The sequence below is a fragment of the Magallana gigas genome, chromosome 3 (genome assembly GCF_963853765.1).
Source record: "Magallana gigas chromosome 3, xbMagGiga1.1, whole genome shotgun sequence".
Classification (NCBI taxonomy): Eukaryota; Metazoa; Mollusca; class Bivalvia; order Ostreida; family Ostreidae; genus Magallana; species Magallana gigas.
The window spans coordinates 9,697,121-9,721,572 of NC_088855.1; the positions used below are offsets into that span (position 1 = coordinate 9,697,121).

Here is a 24,452-nt window from a genome sequence, read left to right on the forward strand (position 1 = left end):
ACATGAATAAAAACGATGTCCTGGTTCTCTACACATGAGCTATATAGGCTAAAACCTACTGCCACTGCACTATTCACCATCTAATATCAGCAAGATTTCTTTTCTAGGATTAGAATGTTACATTTAGAGATGCGACGGTGCACTCATCCCCCTTCTCCACAATTGTCAGCCCATCCCCCTTCCTGATGACTGTAGAAGGGGAATGATTTTTATCAGACTGAGGAAGACCAGGCCAATACTATTACTAGCACCAGATAGCTCAGTTGGTAGAGCATTTGATAAGAGAATTTAGGGAGCCCCCCCCCCCCCCCCCCAATTTAAATCCCAGTCTGGTCCATCATTATTTCTCCCATCCTATTAATTACTCTCATGAAATCTCAAATTATACAATCACCACCTCACATTATGGATTCTGTACATACCGGTAATAGCTAGACTAAATAACTTACAACACATAAAATAAATAAAAAGTTTGATATATACAGCTGATAACAGAAAAAAGTGAACAATAAAACGTTTAGTTTCATAATTTTTTTTTATTAAAACAAAAGTTTTAGTGTACCAGTACACTAGCAAATGACCAAACAATGGAGAAAAACCACATCTCAAGTCAGGTAACAATTTAATGTTTTATAGCACTTATTTTTCATCAGATCTCGGATTAAAAAAATACAAAACTCTCAACATGTCGGTCAAAAACTGGCCCTTTAAACGAGCCAACTTTTGCTACGCTGTATTCACTCTGTTCTGCGTAATGTGTACGAAGTGTTCGATTTTTTTGGTCACTGGAGGTCCTGTTTACTTTGAAACCTCATGCATCGCCTTGGCTAAATAATCGACATTGCTGGAGGACACACCAGCCACTGAAATCCTGCCGTCCTTTGTCAGGTAAATGGAGAAATCCTTTGTGAGTCTTTCAACCTGTTTAAAAAAATATTGAATTAATAATGGTATCATAATATTCTTTTGAAGGTGAAATGAAAAATCATATGATAAAGGCTATCTCAAACTGAACATATCCCAAAATTCAACATAGAGATTGACACCATATACATAACATGGGACATAACTTTTGATTAATTGTCCCATTTATATTGTTATTATTTGAGATAAAAGTGTTAGTCAAGTTACTGAGGTTCAACTGTATTTATGTACCATATTTTGTCTTAATTAATTGGAAATTTCCTTTGAGATTCAGTGGTCTGAAAACTATGCATTAAATGTGATTTGATTTCTTTTTTTTTAAATTTGATTTTTTTTGTTAAAAAAACCCCCCAAAAAACCCATAACAAATTCAAAGTAAGATTAAATGCTTGAAGCCTGGACAGACCTGGTCAGGCTTGAGTCCTGTGAAGCAGAACATGCCGATCTGGTCAATGATGTGTTGCCAGTTACGACTGGATCCTTCTTTAGCCAGACCGGCCACCAGTTTCTCTCTCATAGTGATGATTCTGTCAGCCATTCCTTTCACTTCTCCCAACCTTAAAATAAATCAAAAGTTTTCCGCTATAAACTGTTATTACTGCATCAGTTACCAGGTGGTTTTAACACAATTTGTAATGTTGAGTATATCTTTGCCGTTCCCGTGGGTACCGGTAATCTTATCTTTGCAAGTTAAAAGTTTATATGTATCTCATCATAAAGATCTAAAATCTGAGCAAAAAATTTAAAAATTGAAATTGTTTTGAGCTAGCTAAATCACGACTTTAACATTCTTATAAGTTATCTCCCTTTGGCAGTGTAACTATCATTTTTCTCTTTATATCCTCTGTACCTTTAAAAAAACCTGTATTTTTTTTTTAAACATCAAATGTTTTTAGACAGTTTAGTGGCACTCTCATATTGCCACCATAAGAGGGGCATAGGAAACATGGAGAGCTGACTTTACTGATACAATCTTAAGACTTTTTAACTTCTTTAATATTAAGATTCAAGCCGTGGTCCTTATGTTATTTGCATCCTATCAAAACACTCCAACAATACTTTCAATATGCATAACAACATGAGTAGATACACAATGTTAATGTATAAACTCTCTAGGCACAATAATGTTTAAAACTAAAAAATAATATCCTAAATTTTCACACAATAAAAGTAAAAATTCAAAATCACATTATCTTTTATACATCTGTCATTGAATCACACCAACTTATCATGTGGTAGCCTTATCATCTCATTTTATACAGGGACCCCAAAGAATTGAAGAAATAACTGTAAACTTTTAACCCGAGGAACGCAAATATCAAATGTTGGTCTGCCTACCATAAGTTTTTGAGTTCTGGGGTGGTGAGGACCTTGGTGACGATCCTGGCGCCGTGGATCGGGGGGCTGGAGTACATCCCCCTGATGATGATCTTCATCTGGGACATGTTTCTGTCTGCCTCTTCCTTAGATCCACACACAATGGTGAAAGCACCTGCTCTCTCACCTGAAACCAAAAGAATCACAAAAAATTAATTTTACAGTTGTCCTCCGTCCACAACTGTACAATAAATTCTCTGAGTTTTTTTTGCAATTCAAATGTATATACAATGCACTAATTTCAGAACTTGAACTCTTCCACTCAACATTTGCAATGGAAGAATAGAAATAAATAAAAACTTATTTTACTACAGGAACTTTATCTTTAACGATGTCTTGAAACTTTGAACACTACTCAAGAAGCTTTATAACCTATAATGTTAAGAATGTTCAGTAGATTACCATATAACCCCATGTTCTTTGCGTACGACTGAGCAAGGGCAACCTCATGTCCATCCTCAATGAAGCGTCTGAGAGCAAAGGCATCTTTGACTGTGTCTCCACTGGCAAAGCCTTGGTATGCCATGTCAAAGAAAGGAAACAGCTTCTTATTCTTGATTAGAGCACTCATCTCCTTCCATTGTTCTGGCTGAAATATCAAGTTTCCAAATGCAAAACTGCACTGAACTACATACTTTTTATTGTTGTTTTTATGTTCATGCATTTATACAAAAACTTAACAAATTGTTTATTTTGTTCTTCAAACCTTTGGATCCACTCCTGTGGGATTGTGAGCACAGGCATGCAAGACTATCACATTGCCCTCAGGGATTTTCTGTTGAAAAGATAATGCTGATGACTGAGAATATAAATATATGAATAAAACTTGTTCACATGTATATCTTGAATCATGGACATGTTTCATTATTTTCAGAAGGAATTCTGAAAGCTGTTTATACAGAAATTTAAAAAAAAATGCTAAGGCTACTGGTACTATGTTCTCATTCAAAGAATATATGTCATCATGAACTTTATGAAGACATTGAATTAATCATAAAAGTCAATGAAAATATTAAATCAAATTTCAATTAACTATATCAATATTGTTTACTGGTACATTGGTACATCAGGAGGTGAAATGAAAGACATTCACTAAAAATTTATATTAAATTCAAATAGAGTAGAAATATATCTGCAAATTTTCCTACAAAGAGATGCTGTTGTTGACACATACACTGTAATATGCTGGCATATGAATACAGGTATAAATTTAGGATAATAAGTAGGACAATTTCATCAAAAATTTTGTGATATATGATTTTGTTATAAAATACTCAATTACAATAATAAATACTACAAGTATGTACTATAGTGAGTTTATATAATTACATGATCTGACAGTGGTCAATTTTTCAATTATTTGTTTTTCCACCAAAACAAGAGCCCTTAACCCTGAAATGTCAAAATGTAAATGATTTCACTTCCATGTTTCATTAAATTTAACAAAAGGAAGTAGTCAAAAATATTGTTCATTCAATACTCTAACCAGTGCTACTTTTGTCTATTTCTTTTTTCAATTCTTTTACCTATCAAAGCTAGACCTTCAAGGTTGTGACTCAACAGTATTTCCTATAAGACATACATTAATGAAAATATTTAAACACTGAAGTTCCACTATAATAATTTTCACATCTTTCCCCAAAACCTTTACATACTGCAATATCCTCCATAGCACCATTGAAATCAAATCCACAAGTGTTGGGGTCATAGTATCTGTAGGACTTCACATCCAGGCCAGCATGTCTGAAATTCAAGTAAAAATGCACAATGGCATTACCTGTTAAGACTGTCCCATTTTTCTGCAAAAACACTCCTAATACATGTACAGAGAAGTGTGTTATTCTATTAAATGAGATAAATTTTTAACTACAACTTTATGAGAATAATGGTCTTACTATCTACTTAATATAAGAAGGACATTTGTGCTTATTTTATTTCTTTATAAGCCTAAGTCAATGTAAGGTTTTTTTTTTGCTTAAAAAACCTAACTTACTTGAATATAGGAGTATGGTTTCCCCATGAAGGAGTTGGAATCCAAAAATCTTTGCCTTTTGAGTAAAATTTAGACTAAAATAAAAAAATGTGGATATATATTTGTATGAATAAATGTTTCGAGAAATCTTTCCAACAATTTGAGGTCTTTACCTTAAATTTAAAGTGCAAGTCAGTCTAATACAACTTCAAATACCAGTACTAATAAATTTCTACTTACAAAAAATGCTGCTCCTAGTCGAAGTGCCCCGGTACCTGATATACCCTGTACTGTCATATTCTGTAACATAGACAGAATCAACTGATTATAAATCACAGTAATTGATTAATTGATCAAGATAGATAAATTATGTACATTCACACTAAGTAAACACAGACATAATACATGTACAGGTTTCCTTGTGTCACATGTTTTGAATGCAAAGACCCTCATTTCAGTGAAATTTATGTGTATACTATAATCCAAATTTACTCCTTTGTAACTATTTATAAAATGCATTTGAACTACTCCGGTTTAGAATTATTCAAATAACACTTACTCTACCATCTTTAATCACTGGACTGTTGTCACCAAACGCCAACTTGGCAGACTCCAAACAGAACTCAGGAGTACCACCAATAGGTGCGTATTCCTTGTCTAGATTTCCACTAGTCAAAGCCTGTTCTGCCTGTCAACAAACAAAATTACAACAAAAATCATAACAGTCACGAAGCTGAATCATAAAGAAAATGCCTTATAATATTAGAAAAAAATCACCCTCATACAAAAAATATCTATTAAATTTGCTTAACTAAATTATTTAAATCAATGTTAGAAAAAATCAACCTCATACAAACGAAATTTTTAATATATGATCTAGTACTATAACTGCTTCTTACTTTTTTAACACACTCCAGCACAAATGGCTTCCCATTGTCATCTCTGTAAGCACCAACCCCAAGGTTGATTTTTTGTGGACTTGAATCTTTCTTAAAAGCCTCTGTAATTCCTAAAATGGCATCTGGTGGCCCCATCTCGACATTGGACCATGTTGAACTTTGAATAGAACAAAAAAGGAACATTGTATTGCAATCCAGAATATTACCATATTCTTTTCACTCAAAATAATCATTCATGAAATCGTTCGGCATGATTTAAGATTGATGATGTAAAATAATAATTTAATAAGATTTCCTTTTCTTGGATGTGGAGGAAGACAGGGTAACTTGATATTTATCATGCACTAAGCTATCTTTCATAATCAAGTAATTTTCTGCTGATTAGATTTAAGAAATGAAGATAATAATTTTTCTATTGATCGACGTATCAAAGAAAATATTGATCGGAAAACTTCAACAATTGCGTGTAGCGCATTGATGAAAAAGTTTTCCGGTCAATTTTTTCTTTGATACGTCGATCAATAGAAAAATTATTATCTTCATTTCTTATCATTTAATAAAACATTTTCAAATTAAAAAATGTGAAGTGTCATTGATCAAAAATGTAAATAATGTAAATGAAGCGGCGCGTATGAATACAAAACAACAACAGCAACAATATTCAAAATGGAGGCGCCTTCAGCTGATGCAGAGCTATTGAGCTGAATTAATGGATTTAACACTAATAGTGAGTTAAAATCTGAACCGACTGAATTGAAAATGAAAGGAAAATACATGCGATAGCTTGTGATATTATTCATTGTGCAGAAAAACTCGTAATAAAACTAGTTTTCATGTGAGATCGTTGGAATATGCAACTTGTCATAACCATCCAAGGAAAGGCGATCGTGGACGAAAATAGCTGATATGTCGACAAAGAATAGTATGTATAAGCAACTTTTGTAAACGTTGTGGTAACTAGATAGCCAGTGATGTACTTAAATGGTATATCTGCCGCTTGCAATGCGCCTAAGGAGTTGATGCATTACTCATAGCTTTTCTTTACAACGCTTATTCTGATGACCGATCATGTACCTGTGTAAATTTAAAAATTATCGTTACCAAATTTGAACAGCAGTTCAGTTGAAAGTTTATAGGCCTATATGTTCGTTATACTATTCCTGGAAAAGGAACAGCCAGCCTTGCTGTAAATTTTGATTGATTTCAAGCAGACGAAATCATGAATCAAATAATGTGTTTTGTTTATTTTTGAGGGTTAAAACTTTCAAGTTTTTATATTCACAAGGTTGCATTTTGTTTGGTGACAATAAACAGACACAACTTTACATTTTGTTGACAGTGTTTATCTTGGAAATTCCCGTTCTATAAATAGTGTTAGATCAGAACAGTTGAGAAAAGTAGATCCGGCAAAAATTTTATTGATGCAGGTATCAAAGAAATTTTTCAACCAATCAGAAGCGCCGATATCTCATCAAACGAATAAATATTAAATGATATATAATTTATTATATAGTAGATAGAATTAGAATGTCTACCGCTAAAATGAGAGATGTCCTACGTACCTGGTTTATATTAATGATGTGTATACATCAAACATATTAACAAAATGCTTTGGTACATTCAATTTATGGATATTTTGTGGACTTTGACTACATATGTGTGTTTAAAAAGTTTGTAATGTGTAAAAATGTTTTTTTTCCCCTGCAGATTATTTTTAACAGACTTAAAATCGATGTGAAGCTGATCCTCTTTGCGGCTGCTACATATTGCAAATATATGGGACAAATTCTTACTGTGACCTCAGCATAGCCTTGTCACGGTAAAATTATTTTTTGTAATTATATACATATAGTAGATGATATCCAAAAGTGTAAATCTTTACCAATTTAACAAACAAATATCCCTCTAACTATTTTTAGAATTGATAGGACAACAAAGTACATGTATAGTGCTTTTAAGGAAAATAGTTCCTATGCTTGCAGAGTGTATATGCATTTATTGGGACAGTTTAAATCATAATACTAGGAACATGTGAGAAAAGAGGATTTTCAATTTTAAAAGCAAGTGTCAAAATTGAATTATCATTTCAGAGAAAGAATTGTTTGATTATACTGTGAATTCCCCTACTTTTACTTTCATTTTCAGAGTTTTTCAATCAGAGACGCATTATGCAGGAAGCGAATCTGACTTAACACAACGAAAATTTAGCAGGAGAGAAAAACTAATGAGCTTTCATTCAAGGGGTCCCTCGTTGCTGAACGAAAATAAGGGCCGAAGCTATGAACTCTAATGTTAACATTATCACATAATTATGCAAAATGCATTAATGGACAATGAATGCCCTACAATAACTTTTGCTCTTACACTTGTAAAATCCGTATTTGAATAAAATTTGAAAATACAGTGATGTTGAAAATCTTATATGTCTTCTAATTCTCTCGCTGTGACTTCAAACATGGAAATTATAGAAATCACGATCATGCTATCCCCGCGTGAATTAACGTTATGCCTATAAAGATATGATGTGCACGAATATCAACAAGTCGAATGATCAAAATACTAGCTTATTTATCTGAAATATTTACCCAAATTTGACGCATGCTGGAGACGACAGGTTCTTGTACACAAATTTGTTGAGGTTACCGGTGCACAGTCTTCTGACAGCCATTTTTCAAGGTCGATTACAAAACGGATTTCGATCCCGACGTTATTGTTGGTTAAGTTCTTGAATAACATTACAGCGAAATGCAGAATACCCGGTAACCGGTAGAATTTTCAATAGTTTGCTTGATTGCTCATTAGGGTATTCAGTTTGGTCAGAAACGTATAACATCAGGTCTGGATCTAGGTCTGTGTTATACTCAAGTGTACAGTAGATTCTTATTTTTCATTCAACCCATAATGCATTCATATATTGCAAACAGAAAGCCTCTAGAACACTCTCTCCAATAATATTCATAGTCTTTTGAGAAGAATGTTCATTCTGGCCAGCACTGGATTTTAAAGTATTAGATCTGCTCAGCATAACTTGAAAGATATTTTTCATAGATGTTATTCAAGACATTTTTGAAGAAACAAAAGGGAAACGTATACAAGTGAAAGATTAAAAAGAATGATTTTTTACTGTAAACATACAACACTAAGAGTATTTTTGTGTCAAGACTGCTTAATTAGTTCAAACTAAATTAATGCTGTTGGATAAAATACGTAGAAAATACACCCCATCTAAAAAAAAATCTGAAAAGATTATATATTTCGTAGATATACATGTAACTCACTTTCTTGATGTTATACCTGAGTAATCACATGAACTAGATTTAAACCTAATGTGACAGCTTGCTGACCAAATTGTATATCCAACTGAGCAATCCAGCAAGGTACTAAAAACTCTACCGGTATTGTAGATATCTTAACAATAATTTACCAGAGACATTTAATGACTGGTTCGCACCGACAATGCTCTCGCGAACCTCGCGAAATTTTCTCTCACAAAAATAAAAGTTGGTTTACAGTAATTAATGGAGACTCGTTCTAGATATCATATTTTTACGTTTTAACGTTAACTTTTTTTTATTTTAGTACATTGCTATTGCTTTAAATATAAAACAAGTGATTTATTTTCATGTCTGTTTATAACTAATATCATGTATTCTTGCATATTGTATTACCAAGAATTGCTGCAATGCAATCTCGTCATTTGCTTGTGGATATCAGTTCTATTGTGTTCTTGCTTGTGTGTTTCAGTTTAAGTTTCATTTTTGCCAGTAGCAGCTGAATCTGCCAATTGTCATTCAAAACTCAAACATTTTGCATGTAAGTTGCTTCTTTCTCATGTCTGTTAAGACCGACGTAGCTACGTGTATAGGTGACAGGGCTTAGAAAAGATGATGGTTCTGCCAATGCCAAAGTTTTCGTTATCATAAAGATTTGATAGGGTTTCCCATTTTTACTGATAATGCCAATGCAATGATCTTTCATAATTTCATCATTGCTGGTATTGTTCTTTTCTACTTTGGAATTAAAATCTCATAGATTCTTGCATAGAAGCTCTTTCATTCATGTGCTTTATTTATCAGTACAATATTATTTTCGTTGATTGGGTTCTATTTACTCACTAAGCGACTGCTGGACTTTTCTTGGCATCTTAGTTATCTGGCCACCCATTATAGACAGTTCCCTTGCCAGTGCGCACTGAATATAAAACTAGTTCTCCAGATATATCGTGTCTCTCCAGCATCGTTACAACTTGCTTCTGCAAAGCTGAGTATATCTATATATTCATTATCAATGGTTTGTTCTTTCCCAGTGTTGTACATGGACTGCCCTTTCAAAGATTTGCAAGATTCAGCTTTGCAGCTTTCTGTCAACTATGACTACAAAATTTTATTCTCATTCCCTACACAGGACCTGCTTCCTAGTTTTGGGGTGGTTGTCTGTGTTAAATTGTCTAGTGATTTTTGTTATTTGGGAGAAAACCTTGAAACGGGGTTCTAGCTCAATAAAGGTTCCAGTTGACTTTGTCCTTTGTTATAAGGGCATCTGACCAGTGGAGAAAGCTTTTGCTCTTATGTGCTCTTTTCCAATGTGGTGACGATTTCCATATTCAACACAAAGCTAAAAGTTTTGATTGCTGGTGTACGTTCCTCGGTGTGGCTGGCTTCTGTTGACCGACTTTCGGTCGCTACCGACCGAGTCTTGAATCATAGTGTGCTTTCCCCTGGACGACTTGCCTTCCAATGCTCACCGAGCCTTGTTCATCCACCGCCCATGTAGTTCTGCCCGGACCTCTGCTGAGTCCAGATGATGCCAAGTATCCATCCTGTAACTACCATAAAAGTTACTTGTTCTGAAGAGGCTGTGTACTGGCAGGGAGAGACCTATATATTGTTCTCCTTTTATCTGCATTACAGCTTGACTGCAGTTAAAGCAACGGATTACAAACAAACAGACAAAGACACCAACACACTAAACGCACTGCACAGCATTTAAGTAGGCAAATGAATTTATTGATATATCGATTAAATTTAAAAATCCACTTTGAACCATGCAGGCTATCATAGATCTTATATAACTTCTAACTAGAATGCGCATGTCAACGATGATAATGGTGGATATATTTTCTGTCATGTTTGTTTTCCAGGTAAGTAACACATAAGAAATTAACGAGACCATCTTTGAATGAATGAGTGGTAGATATGATTAATTGATATCGTAAGTTCTTTTAAATTTCTAAATAAGACAATCTTTTTTTAAATATTTTTATGTTATATTAAAACTGTAAGGTCCGGTTAAAACTGCACAGGTGTATTTTTAGTCACAATAATGATAAAATTGTAAATTCGGAAAAGAGATAAGGAAAGCCAGGAAAGAAACTCAATTATATACAAGTTCTTTTTTGAAAACTATAAAGAAAAAAAACAAGTTTCGTTTTGTCATTAAGTGTTTACATATATTTTCACCGCCTCTAAGCACAACAAAACACGGCGCACACCGGTAACGTTTTCTGCATAAGTAAACCTTTTCAATTCTTTAATCAATTCTTTAATCAATTGCGAAAGTGCGAAGGCGAAGGAGCGATAGTAGAATCGCTTCTTCGCCTTCGCAACTTCGCACTTTCGCCTTCGCATCTTCGCGCTTCGCCGTCACATCTTCGCACTTTCGCTCCTTCGCCGTCGCACCTTCGCACTTTCGCCTTCGCAACTTCGCACTCTCGCACCTCGATCTAAAGGCGAAAGTGCGAAGGTCGAAGTGGCCCCATCGGAACACCATTTGATACACTCCTTGTTAGGTAACTTGATTTTCCTGAAATAGAGGTACTGCGACATTCTGTTGAAAGAGTAAATGAAGAATGTCAAGCAGGTTGGGACCAATCGTCCAAATGGGATATAATAACCCGTTCGGGATATAATAGCCCAAATGGGATATAGATTTAAAGTGCCAAAAAAAAATGGAGTTTGAATTTTTTTTATATGAATCCGCATTAGAATAGATGAAATGTAACAACTTTCGGTAAACAACTTTTTCTGTAACCGTACTATTACGGAGATTGATCCCACAGCATATCCAAAACTTCTTGGGGATCAATTTTACAAACTAGAGACATATAGAAAAACTTCTTAACCAAAAGTTGTTGCATTTGATACACATTATTGCGGATTTATGTAAAAAATTTCAAAATAATTTTTAGCCGGACTCTGCTGAAAGCAGAGTCCTGGCTGAAGGCAGGCAAATCGCCAATGTTACTAAAAATAGCACAACTTCAAAAGTAAACAAAAATCCAAACGGCGTCAAATTAAAAGCTTCCGCTGTACCAAATAGTTACACAAAGAGCCACGTTTTGTCAAAAGTGTTAGCATTTTGTTTCTTTTTTTAAATTTTGAGAGAATTGCCGTTCTTTTTTAGCTTTCTTATTTATAACGTGTTTTAAAAACAAGTCTATGCATTTTGGACACATACAATGCGCATGAATTTCCATGAACTGCTTTACTGCGCGTTGAAGAAATGGGGATTAAATATATAACGCTTTTTTCCAAAATTCAAGGCAGCAACTGTTGAATTTTTTTCTACTAGACAGACATATTTTTGTTTATTGCCACTTACAAAATTTGATCGCTCTCTGACGCTTTGCCGATATTAAAAGAGAGAGAGAGAGAGAGAGAGAGAGAGAGAGAGAGAGAGAGAGAGAGAGAGAGAGAGAGAGAGAGAGAGAGAGATTATCAGTCTTTATTACACAATTTGCATAAAGACACACCAAAAGAGCCCGGCTTTCAGTACTTCAGTACTTTGATTTTTTTTTTTGATTTTTTTTTTGCACTTTATATCTATATCCCATTTTGGCTATATTATATCCCAAACGGGCTATTATATCCAATTTAGGCAATCAGTCCCAACCTTTTAAGTGAACATTTAATACTACCGCGGGGAAATTTATTGACCTCGCTACATTTTTCAGAATAAATTTTTAAATATTTAACACTTTACAGTTTTTATCAATATATTCTACTATTAAAATATTCAGCCAGTCTTTTCTTTCCAGCAATGTATGTTAATATATTTAATTTGTCTCTTAAACTTGATATTTTTCTACAAATAATTAATTTAGTTATATTGAGTAGTCGAAATGTATATCTTGTCCTGTTTCCTTTGCTAACACGTCGTCCTAATGTTGTAATTTTTATTGTGTTCAAATGTGTTTGCTGTTTCTTTCACTTTAAGAGTTTTCCTGGGAATTTTTCTATTTGGCTTCTAATTTTGACAAAAGACTTGCTAATGTGACAAACTAGTTTGATCACATCTTCCCATGTCTTCACAATTTCTAGGTTAGGTTGAATGAAGACTATTTCATTGATTTAATTGTAAATACGTACTAGTAACGACTGAAAGCTGAGAAAAGAATATCGACTTTGCCTTCTATGCTCGGTAAATAAACTTCAACCACCTATCAGTCGATAAATTATTTTATATACTAGCGGAAAAAAGAAACTGTGCATTTTTTGTTTTATTTTTTGTAATACTGTTAACACATGTATTCGTAACAACATCTCATAACACATTAATGTCAACGTCGAATAACGTCAATTTCAGCACAATCGAAATTCACTGTTATTTGAAACTGAATTTGTGACCATCATTTGCGTTCACGCATGCTTGACAGCGACGCTTCAATAATGCCACTAAAGTGTTCAGAAATGCTTGAGGGATGTTGTTCCAGATGTTGGTTAAAGCCTGGCCTAAACCAGCCAATGTCACTGGCTGATTTGGTAAACGGCGTAAACGTCTTTCCATTTCATCCCAAACGTGCTCGATCGGCGACAAATCGGGGGAAACAGCTGGCCAAGACAAGACAACGACATTCTGTTGAACAAACAAGTCCCTGACTACACGTGCAACGTGTGGTCTTGCGTTGTCTTGCTGTGAGATTTCCATTGACAATTTGTAGAGGGGTCCTTCCACGTGCTGATATTCCACCCCACACCATAACGCTACCTTCACCAAATTGTCGACGTCTTGCTACAGTATTTTTTGCCATTCCAGCTTGCAGCATCCTAACAGCACGATTACGTTGGTTTTCGTTAAGTCGTGGCATGACATAGGAGGACAATTTTGTTGAAACTAAAGTGATTTGCTTAACAAAAAAAGTTTAAACAAATTCTTTACAGTTCTTATTCCAAACAGTATTGGCCCGTAAAACTCGTGCGTACAAATTCTTCAATAAACAACGGGTGCTCACTAAACATGAAAAAGTCCGTGCAGCCGGACGGTTACCATCCGATATTGTCAAAAACATTATCATTATCGATTGTTTAAATTTTATAAATACAAACAATAGATATAGAAAAATTATACTAAATTTAATAATGCACAGTTTCTTTTTTCCGCTAGTATAGTATCCTAAATTGTCCAAACGATTGCGCTACAAAATTGTTATGTGTAACCAATATCTATACAGTACCGAACACCAGTCACATTTGCTGAATGGAATAAAAATATTTAAACATACAGTGCAAATGCCAAATAAATCACTACGAAGGAAGTGACACGTAGTCCTTAAAGGGACTCGGACACGATTTAAGATCAATATTTTTTTTATATTTTGATGTTTAAAATTGTTTACTTCCGAATTTTGAATGATTGACCAAAAGTTGAACGTTAGAAGTCAAGGTTTAAAAGAGAAACAGAGATAAAAATTCATTGTTCATTGTTCGGTAAACAAAGCTCGGGTCATGTATAATTTTTGTTACAAGTAGTGTAAGATATGGAATTACCATTTTTTTTGACAAAATGACCGTGACAAACACTATAGACTGATTCAATGTGTACATAAATAATACATGTATAATCAATACAAGAAAGCAACATTTGATTGAAAGTTATACCAATAAAAACATTATATATGTAAACAATAACGAGCTTTGTTTACAAATCAAAGAATTTCAAACTCGGTATCTGGCATGTAACTCAATATTTAGTATTTGACTTTTAAATTTTGGCAAAGCATTAAAAATACTCAAATTAATCATACTGAACATTAAAAATGGCACAATGAAATTTAAATCATTTACCTTTAAATAAATTTCACGGTACTAAGTTATATTGGCTGATCAGAAGATTGAAAAAAAACCCCTGGAATATGGTAAAAATTGCGCTTCTGCCTAAAAGTTGTATATCTAAAATAAAATCAAATTTGAATAATTCAGAAAAGTATGGTTGAAAATGTCGATCTTACTAACTGTATGATTTTTCTGACGGATTTCAAAGCTATGCAATCATGCACTTATTAAACTGTAATGTTTGGGATTTTTTTGGTCATCATTACATCAGAGAGATATAGAGAGCGCGAACGAAGAAAAAAAGATCAATACTTTAGCTCACATTTTTAAAAGCTGTATTTCTTTTCCTTTTTATTACTGATAACCCTATACTAATGCTAATGATTCGGCATAATTTGAATGTTGTTGGACTGAGATAATATTCCATGCCAACACAATATAATTATTTACCAGCCTTTACATGCATCCTGACAAGTGATAATATGAGAAGACACGGGACCCTCATAAGGAAATATTTTATCTGGACAGGATATATTTGAAAAATCGATAAATGACGCCATTAGCATTTTACAATGAAGAAAAATGCGTATTATCGATTTTTTGCCGGGCTTTGCTAAAAGCAAAGTCCAGGCTATATTCATTCAAATTACAAGTGTCTCACAACTGCGCAAAATAAAAACAGAGAGAGAGAGAGAGAGAGAGAGAGAGAGAGAGTCTTCACTACACAATACACATACACACGAAAGAGCCGGTGTTGTATAGCAGTTTTTCCCCCATAGTAGCTTTCCCCCCGGAAAACCTACTATATAGTAGCCTTTCCCCCCGGGGGGAAAAGCTACTATATAGTAGCTTTTCCCCCATAGTAGGGTTTCTCCCTCACGTGTTTGGTTCAGATTTCATAAAACATATTTATGGAAATCCAGTAAGGATTAAAATCAATGTTTCTACACTCCCAGGTTGCATACATGTATATCTGCATTCATCTGTACAGGTTAAGTTTCGTTTTTCTGATTTATTATTTTTATAGACAATGTTTTAAGAATTTCTTGATAAATTTATCAGACTGTTTGTTTGTTTGTGAAAATTTCTTCCAGGCTAAACCTCTGTTTTAGAGAAATTTTGTTCCCGATGTTTCAGAGCCCGATTTTTAAAATCCAATTATAATAATTAAAGTGCATATTTTTTAGGGTCCAATGTCTCATAAACTAGAGATGACCATATCACCATATTTTTATAGTGGCAGTTTACCACTTGAAGATGACTCTGAAAATTTCAGCCCTCAGGGTAGGGGCCCTTGATCTTTCAGGGCCAGATGTTTAAAACCCCATTATAATGATTGAATAGTGTTCTATAAGTGCGGACCCGAATCTCAAATTCTCGAGATGACCAATTAACCATATTTTCACAGTGATAGTGGTATACCACTAGTAGATGACACCGAAAATTTAAGCCCCCATGCAGGGTATGAGCCTTTGTTGTTTTCGAGCCCGATGTTTGAAATCCAATTATAAAGAATATGTATTTTTAGGGCCCCATATCTCGAAAACTATAGATGACCACATGAACATATTTGTACGGTCATTTAAAAGTTTAAACATCATTTAAAAATACACAATCACTCATATATTTCTTTATCAAATTGATTGAAAATTACGTTTAATTCTGCTGCTTTTTTTTAAATTTACGAACAAAATTTTTAAAAAAGGTACGCGGGTAGAATTCATTATTTTTCAAAACATTTAATCAATTCATAAGATGACTAATGATATAATAAATAATTAGATAAATAAATCAATAACATTTTTATCATAAAAGGAGAAACCGAAAATCAAAAATAAATAACTAAAAATAAATCAATAAAATTTTTATCATAAAAGGAGAAACGTCAAAAATAAATAACCAACCTAAGCGCATATACGACTTTTTTACTTGTTAGTTGATTAGAAGAACAAGCTTATATTTAAAAAAAAAAAGTCAGCTTATCACAATATATGTGTTGGTTGTTTTTTTGTTTTGTTTTAATTGCCCTTGTTTAATTGTTCGAAGAAATAATATGGTACACAAGTAAATCTTTATTGCAAAAATATGAAACAAATAGTATAATTTTTTTAGGTAATTGAATCGTATATCTTGATTTATATAGCATCGTTTTCAAAATTGTATATTTATAAATCACGTTGCAAACTTAAAAGTGGAAAAATTAGCAAATAGTGAGTGACAATATAAACATAAAGTTAGTTCAGGCTCCATTTCACATTTTCCAAAGTAACCAGCAAAGATACCGACATTGTTCTGGTTGTGAAGACATTTCATTGTTTTTTAAAATGTTTACATCATAATATCTCGCGTTTCGTAGAAATGTGCTTAAAAATATGAATATGCGTAACTTTAAAACGAAATGGCAAACACTAACTTTACACACGCTTTTAATACATAATTAAAATACCATGATTTAGAACCCAATCAATCAAAGTAAAACTAAAACATTTCAGTTTCTCATCATATCATTGCATCCTGTCTCCCGTTTGATATTTAGAAGAAGAAATATATAATTGTTTTAAGATCGTCAATTCTAAATTGATATCCTTTTGGACGAAGGGAGTAATACATTTCCACTTTTTATTCCCTTCCTCTTCAAAATTAAGTCAAGATTGGTCAGTTAGTTCCCTGGGAGAAGCTTATACATTGATGGTAATACATTGGAAAATTAAATTTCCAAACCGGCGTATTTTCACTCAAATGTGTTCTCACGTGTTCATAACGTCGAAGTCAAAACTGTAAATAAGCATCGATTAGATGAAAAAGATTCGAGGTATTCCGAAATCCGTGTAAAAGGTGTTTCAAAAAGGGGTGAGAACAGGTGAAATAAAAGATGATGACACATGCATGTTATGAAGGCGCATGCCTTAGTTCATATTTGGGGTTGAAGAACCATTTATTTTATTCCATATATTAATAAATACCATAATTATCCTTTTTTGTAAGAAATTAATATCATATCAGTTATTGTAAATTATTGTCACGAATGGTCCGCAATAAACATGGCCGGAAAGTAAAAATGGGGGAAAATCAACTATATAGTAGGTTTTCCGTGGGGGTAATCTGGCAATAAAAAGGGGGAAAGCCCACTATATAGTCAGCTTTCCGTGGGGGAAAAACTGCTATATAGCCATTTTTCCGGGGGGAAAGATGGCTAGGGGGAAAAGGCACTATATAACACCGGTTTTCATTTCATTTCAGTACTTTGATTATAAGGACAAATGTGTAAACTGATTGAAATCAAGATGTACGTGGTATTAAAACAGAACAATTTTAAAAAATATCTTTTTTATTTTATAAAAATAATACAGACATATAATTTCTACATGCACCTTTATATTGAAAGTAAATATATTTGATAAAGAACTAACTGACTCTTCCACCGAACATAAAATTTTTCTTTACTTCTCCTCATGAACACGTACCCGACACAAATAATTACATTTTTCAGAGATATATTTCAAAGATTTATTTAAAAATAAATGCTTAATCTGGTTATGGCTAGAGTGAAATCACCTGATCCTAAAAGAGAATATATTACGATAACTTGTTTGTTACAGAAAAAAAGGACGACTGTTACAAATATTGAAAGGCAATGAACATGAAAAACTTCATAAAACATAATAATTTGAGATGGAAACAACAACTGAGAAAATATATAAAACTGAGAGTGAATCAAGTGAATCTTCAGAATCAGATGCTGAAGACAAGGCAAATTTTTTTGAACTGTGGAAATTTTTTGAAAACGACTGCAGGAAAATTCTGCGAAGTTTGTTAGAGAACTACTTTTCGAGCTATGCAGTTCTTGTTGAAAAAATTCCACCAGAGGCATATACATCGGAGAATTCTAACGGTATTATATCAGAAGAAGACCAAAGATTGATAGAAAGTGAAAGTGCCATTTCTAAAAAGTTTAGTTTTGAATTGCTTTGCAACATATTCGAATCCGGTGTTTGTGATGAATATTGTGACCGTCCCTCAGTTGGATGGAGATCAAAGGAAGAAAGCAGTTTATCGAATTTCCAAAACACAGGCGATAATATTTTACAACTTGTGCTGCTTTATCGCCAGTATCTTTCACGCAATAAGGAGAGAGAAATTTCAAACAGAGACAATCAAATGATTTGGAGTACTTTGCGAGATGTAGCTGGTCGTTTGAGCAATACCTGTCCAAAAATTGGGAAGAAATTTCTAAAAAGGATAGAAAAGGATGTTACCGGTATATTGTACTACATGTATTTAACTATTAACTTAGTAAACTCAGGTGACCTATTGCTATCCGTTTTCGGTCGTGCGTCGTGCGTCGTGGCTGATTGTTACCATTTTTGGTGTGAGAAATCTCTATGGAAAGAGGAATCTAAATTGTGAAATTCATGGCTCTACCACCCCCGGGACACCACTTGTTGGTCCAAATATGAAAAAAAGCCAATTTTTCAGAGAACTTCTTCTCTACTCCCATACATGTGAAGAAAAAACTGGTTGCAAAGTTATGATGTCCATGAAGCCCTCTACCAAAATTGTGAAATTCATGGCCCCTGGGTCAGGGGTTCAGGCTCTAGGGTGGGGCCAATATGGCCATATAGTAAAAATGTATGAAATCTTAGTAAATCTTCTTCTCTACTCCCATATTTATTTGTTAAACTAAATGTCTGGGTATGATGTCCATGAGGCCCTCTACCAAAATTGTGAAATTCATGACCCTGGGTGAGGGGTTCAGGCTCTAGGGTAGGGCCAATATGGCCATATAGTAAAATGTATGAAATCTTAGAAAATCTTCTTCGCTACTCCCATATATATTTGTTAAAAACTAAATATCTGGTTATGATGTCCATGAGGCACTGTACCAAAATTGTGAAATTCATGACCCCTGGGTCAGGGGTTCAGGCTTTAGGGTGGGGCCAATATGGCTATATAGTAAAAATGTATTAAATCTTAGAAAATCTTCTTCTCTACTTTCATATATATATATGTTAAAAACTAAATGCCTGGTTATAATGTCCATGAGGCCCTCTACAAAATTGTGAAATTCTTGACCCCTTTGTTAGGGGTTCAGTTCATATAGTAAAAATGTCTTAAATCTTAGAAAATCTTCTTCTCTACTGCCACACATGTGGGCAAAAAACTAGATACATGGTTATGATGTCCACTAACTCCTCTGCCTAAATTGTGAAATTCATGGCCCCTGGATTAAGGATTCAGGACATTGGGGGGGGGGGGGGCAATATGGCAATATAGTGTTAATGCATATAATGTTTAAAAATTTTCTTCTCTATTCTCACTCATCTGTATGAAAAACTTACTTATAATTATGTTTATCAGGGCGTCTTCTACTGAAGTTTTGATTTTCATGTCCCCTGGAGTATGGGTTTTGACTCTAGGGCAGGGCCAAAATGCATATATATAGGTGTTAATGCATATAATGTTAAAAAATCATATTCTTTACTCCCACACACCTGAAAGGAAAACTGAATTCATGATTTTGTAGATCAGATCTTTAAGTTTTTCGCAAAAATTATAGGTAACATAGTTCTTTTTGAAAGATTTACGGCAGGCAGGTGGTCGTCATTAAAAATTTATAACTTTTTTACTCAAGAATGAAACCTTATAAAATGAATATATCAGACTCCTCAACAAGTTTGTGTATGGGTTATATGCTACTCAGATGACCGTCAAGGCCAATTGGCCTCTTGTTAATAAGAATATTGAGATAATATTCTAGTCAAATATCATTTTCCCATCGTGTTTTTGAGGATGCAATATAGGTTCCATCTTGTTCATTTTTAAACAATAGTAGAAGCACGATTCGTTGCAAATTAAAACTACATGTATATTACATTTAACGTCTTTTTAAAGGGACTAAGACACGATTTAAGCTCAATTTTTCAAAATTTATTTTTTTCTTTAATTTTTATGTCTAGAATTGTTAATATAGATGTTTTCAATGATTTAAGTAAAATATTGAGTGACATGCAAGTTACAGAGATTAGAATTTTTTGTTTTGTAAACAAAGCTCGAGTTCTATTATTGTTTACATACGTATAAGTTTCAATCTAATGCTGCTCTTTGTTGTTGATGAAATTATTTATAAACACATTGACTCAGCATATTTCGTTTTCACAAGTTATTTTGTCTTAGATATGGCATTTTCTTTACTTTACATTATTTGTAAACAAATAAAAGACTCGAGCTTTGTTTACATAACGACGATTTCTCTCCTCTGTATCTTGCTTCTAAAATTACTTCTAACATTTAGATTTTAGTGAATCATTTAAAATACAAAGAAAACTATTTTATACATAAAAAAAAAAATAAAACTTTCATCTGATATCGTGTCTAAGTCCCTTTAAATTTGTTACATCTTAGCGTTTGAGACAACAAGGGAAAATTTGAACATGCTTCTTTCAGGAAAACACTAAATTATACAGTATTCTTATTGGTACATATAAAACATGCGCACCGTCAACTCTTCATTCTAATAATGCATCAAAATAAAATACTTTCCAGGAAGAGCGACTGTTAATAACCAAATTGGTTTAAAAAACTCAATACAGCATATATCATCAGAAGATTCGACCGAGACCATTGTCTGCAACCAGTTAGGACAAGAAAATAGATTCTCGTCCCGGAATGCAGTTCAACGAGCCCCAAAAACTTTCGTAATAAATCAACAAGGAGAAAATTGCAAAATTGCCATAACTTTAGTTGACCAAATAAAAGGCAAATCTAGCTTAAATATTGAAGGGAGAGGTATATATCTTTGTTGTTAATCCTCTTAAAGTAAATTTCATATATTGATAATTAATTAAAAATAAAATCAAACCAAAACCACTGAAAATATACTATATTCAGATGTAAGGCTCACACTGCACAGTCCAGGCAAGGGTTTCAAGGAAATAGCGGCAAATATAGGAAATTCATCAATCAGCGATATAAACGAGGACAGGCGTTTACAAGAATATTCGGTAGAGGTTGTTTCTACCAGAAACGCTTGTCTCATTGTTGATGTAAGAATCACTGCATCAAAAGTTGACTTATCGCTAAGAATGGAGCGCTTGGTAGAATGCCTGATGAGTCACAGCAATGCATTTCAAGTCCTTCATGACAACAATGTAGATAGACTGGACATTTTCGGGTATTATTACCAACCCTGCGAATATTTAGACAAACCAGGTATGTGACACTTTGTGTGTGTGAGTTATATATATATATATATATATATATATATATATATATATATATATATATATATATATATATATATATATATATATATATATATATATATATTAAATAAATAAAACAGAATGCGACAGTCCAAATTAAATAAATTGTTTACTGTTAGCGCTTTCAGCCATGTCGGCTCTTCAGACAGTTATACAAAATTAAAAACGTTGTTTGTAACGTTGTCAATGACGTCGTGTTTTTAAAGTTCATTATGACGTCACAATGTACATCAAGGTAGCGATGGCGTGAACTTTATCAACGCCGTTAAGCAATGCATAGACATATAATACAATACATATAAAAAATTATATATATGATAAATCTATTTTCGATTAAGTTTCGGGTTAAATATTTTAATAAAATAGTCCTCTTTTGTGGTTCGGGCGATTGCATTTGAAGTCCACATTTTGTAAAACGGAAATATTTTAAATGTTCCCTTTCCGCACTTTGCAAAATGTTCCGAACATGGAGTGTTTCTCACTGTTTCGTCCTTTATTTGTTGTTTGTGGACTCTCACTCGGGCGTTGAGCTGGTTAGTCTGGCCAATATAATTTTCTCCACATGTTGGACAAGTCGCACAATATATCAAATTAGACGATTTGCAGTTCATTGGGGCATTAGGTTTTAAAATTTGGCCGCTTTTTAATATTATTCCTTCTCCCTCCTGTATAAGGTCACATGTTCCACATCGGGGGTCGCCGCACTTTTTGATGGAAATAGTATTGCTGGACGAGAACTTTGCTTTGGAGAGAATTTTCCTCAGATTCGGCGCTTGTCTTCTGCTGTTTATGATAGATGATTGGTTTAACAGTTTTTTCATATTTTCTGATTGTTCTAATATTGGAAAAAAACGTTTTGCTGATTTAAAAATATTATGGTTACACGGATTATGTGTAGTTACAAATTTGGACTGTCGCATTCTGTTTTATTTATTTAAGTATTTTTTGCTGTACCAAGGCTTTATTTATCTACACACATATATATATATATATATATATATATATATATATATATATATATATATATATATATATATATATAATGCCATCTGCAACACTCAAATATACTTAGATAATAAAACAAAATCATAATTTTGAAAATCTGGAAAACACCCTTTATTATTAAAGATAACAGGTGTTAATCAGTACTGTTATTTCTTTCTTTTACAGATTTGAGACTGAACTTTGTTCTTTTTAGTCATGTGACATTGAAGTTGGGCAAAACTATCGGTGATGTGGATGTGTTTGTTTCAGATTCTCTAAAAGAAATGATCGAGCACAGTTTTAAGACGGATGGTCAGTATTCGTACATAATATGTCATCATCTTTAAATCCTCTGTGTTACTATAATATTATATTCATTTTTGCCCTTTCTAAAAATGTATTTTTTGCCCCTTCTCAAGGTTGATTTTTTAACCAAAGAGTAAATTTACCCTAATTTAAGTTACTGTGGTCCTCTATTATTTGAATACTAGTAGGGACATGGTTATGATAATTAACGAGACACCAAACAAAAGCAGAAATAAAGATCATAAAGTGAATATGTATTTTTTTGATAAAATAATTATTCCTTTCGAATTCTTAGACATTTCAGCAGGCATCTTAATGGATAAGGGAGTTCTACTCCTATAATGAAATTCACTGTATTCTATTGGTCTTATGCTGCATTTAAGGAAGGGTGCTCTTTTATATGAGGCATACTTGTATCTATATAAGGTATATTCTTTAAAAAGTTTCTTCTTTTGATCTTGTAAGAAACAAATCAGTTGAGTGCGGAACAAAATTTTAATTTACAAACTTGGGTAATCGCAGATTACAAAGCTCACTGATCGACTCAATATATTTCTGTAGTCAGTCAGTACCACACCAAATAAGTGTTTGATTTTTTCCTGAGGACTATCAAGTGACATTTATTCACAAATTGCAACGATCCACGCAAAGCCATGTACAAGATGCCTATCATCTCGTCCAATTGAACTCATTTAAACTCTTCACATTATCAATCTCATCTTTCAAATACTCTAATAATTTGTTTAAATAAATGAATAGTTTGTTACATTAAACTAATAATTTGGTATAACAAATAACTGATAATCTGTTTTAGCAAATTACTAATATCATATAACAAATCATTAACCTGTTATGACAAATACCCAATTTTGTTAAAACAAATTAACCAACAAAAAAAAAAAAGACTGCTGCGGCCCTAATTCGCTTCCGCGAGGAAGTCAATTCAGCTTTACAGCTTGACCATATTTTTTTTAAATTTAAGTTGATGAAAACATACGAGTGCAGATTAAAGGAGAAATTGTTGAACCAAAAAACATACAATTTACGGATATTCAGACTGCCATCGACCATGAAGATTTTTCAAATTCAATGAATGTATCCTTGGCAACAGACTGTCATTTACAAATTGTGGACATACTGCGGGGAAAATCAGCAACCCATGTTATTTTAAAGACCGTTGCATGTTTAACATATGGGCACCTTGTGCAAAATGAGGGACCAATAGTAGTTTTACTTCAAAAGATATTACAGTTGAACAACGTGGCAGAAATGTTGTCAAATATTTCCTTCTGCAGAATTGGTGTATTGATAAATACATCAATGGACGAAGAATTCGATAAAAACGACGAAAAAGGTTTGCAAACTCTATTTATGCGAATTCATTTTATTTTGAAATATTTATTGGTATTTAATGTAAAATGGGGTTGGTAAATAATTGATCTATGTAAATGTAGGTATTGTATTCTATTTGAGTCCCGGATCAAAGATTCAAGAGGTCATGGAGGATGGTAAATTCCCAGAACTTGTCCAGGCACTGTTGGGTGAAAATAACACAAAAGAGATCAAACAGTTGAAAGTGAAAGCAGTGTTGGAATATCACAATGGTACTTGAATTATTTTTAATGAAAGGAAATTAAAAAGATAAAATATAATAAAAAGATAATTTACATAAATAAGT

The 24,452-nt window shown here is 33.2% G+C and overlaps 2 protein-coding genes across 2 annotated transcripts; one reads left to right on the forward strand and one right to left on the reverse strand.

The window, feature by feature from the left end:
* Positions 1 to 516: 516 nt before the first annotated feature.
* On the reverse strand, positions 517 to 7,913 carry LOC105318268 (aspartate aminotransferase, mitochondrial). The gene is made up of 11 exons (XM_066078417.1): positions 7,758 to 7,913; positions 5,173 to 5,329; positions 4,833 to 4,961; positions 4,514 to 4,573; positions 4,295 to 4,368; positions 3,957 to 4,044; positions 3,008 to 3,076; positions 2,704 to 2,890; positions 2,263 to 2,428; positions 1,331 to 1,481; positions 517 to 921 (listed from the first exon to the last, which is right to left on the reverse strand). Exons 1-11 carry the CDS (start codon positions 7,838 to 7,840, stop codon positions 799 to 801), a joined length of 1,287 nt encoding a protein of 428 aa, XP_065934489.1. The 5' UTR covers positions 7,841 to 7,913; the 3' UTR covers positions 517 to 798.
* Positions 7,914 to 10,258: 2,345 nt separating this feature from the next.
* LOC136273293 (uncharacterized) lies at positions 10,259 to 24,386 on the forward strand. The gene is made up of 7 exons (XM_066077699.1): positions 10,259 to 10,312; positions 17,822 to 18,480; positions 20,766 to 21,008; positions 21,111 to 21,431; positions 22,655 to 22,780; positions 23,757 to 24,128; positions 24,229 to 24,386. Exons 2-7 carry the CDS (start codon positions 17,895 to 17,897, stop codon positions 24,384 to 24,386), a joined length of 1,806 nt encoding a protein of 601 aa, XP_065933771.1. The 5' UTR covers positions 10,259 to 10,312; positions 17,822 to 17,894.
* Positions 24,387 to 24,452: the final 66 nt, after the last annotated feature.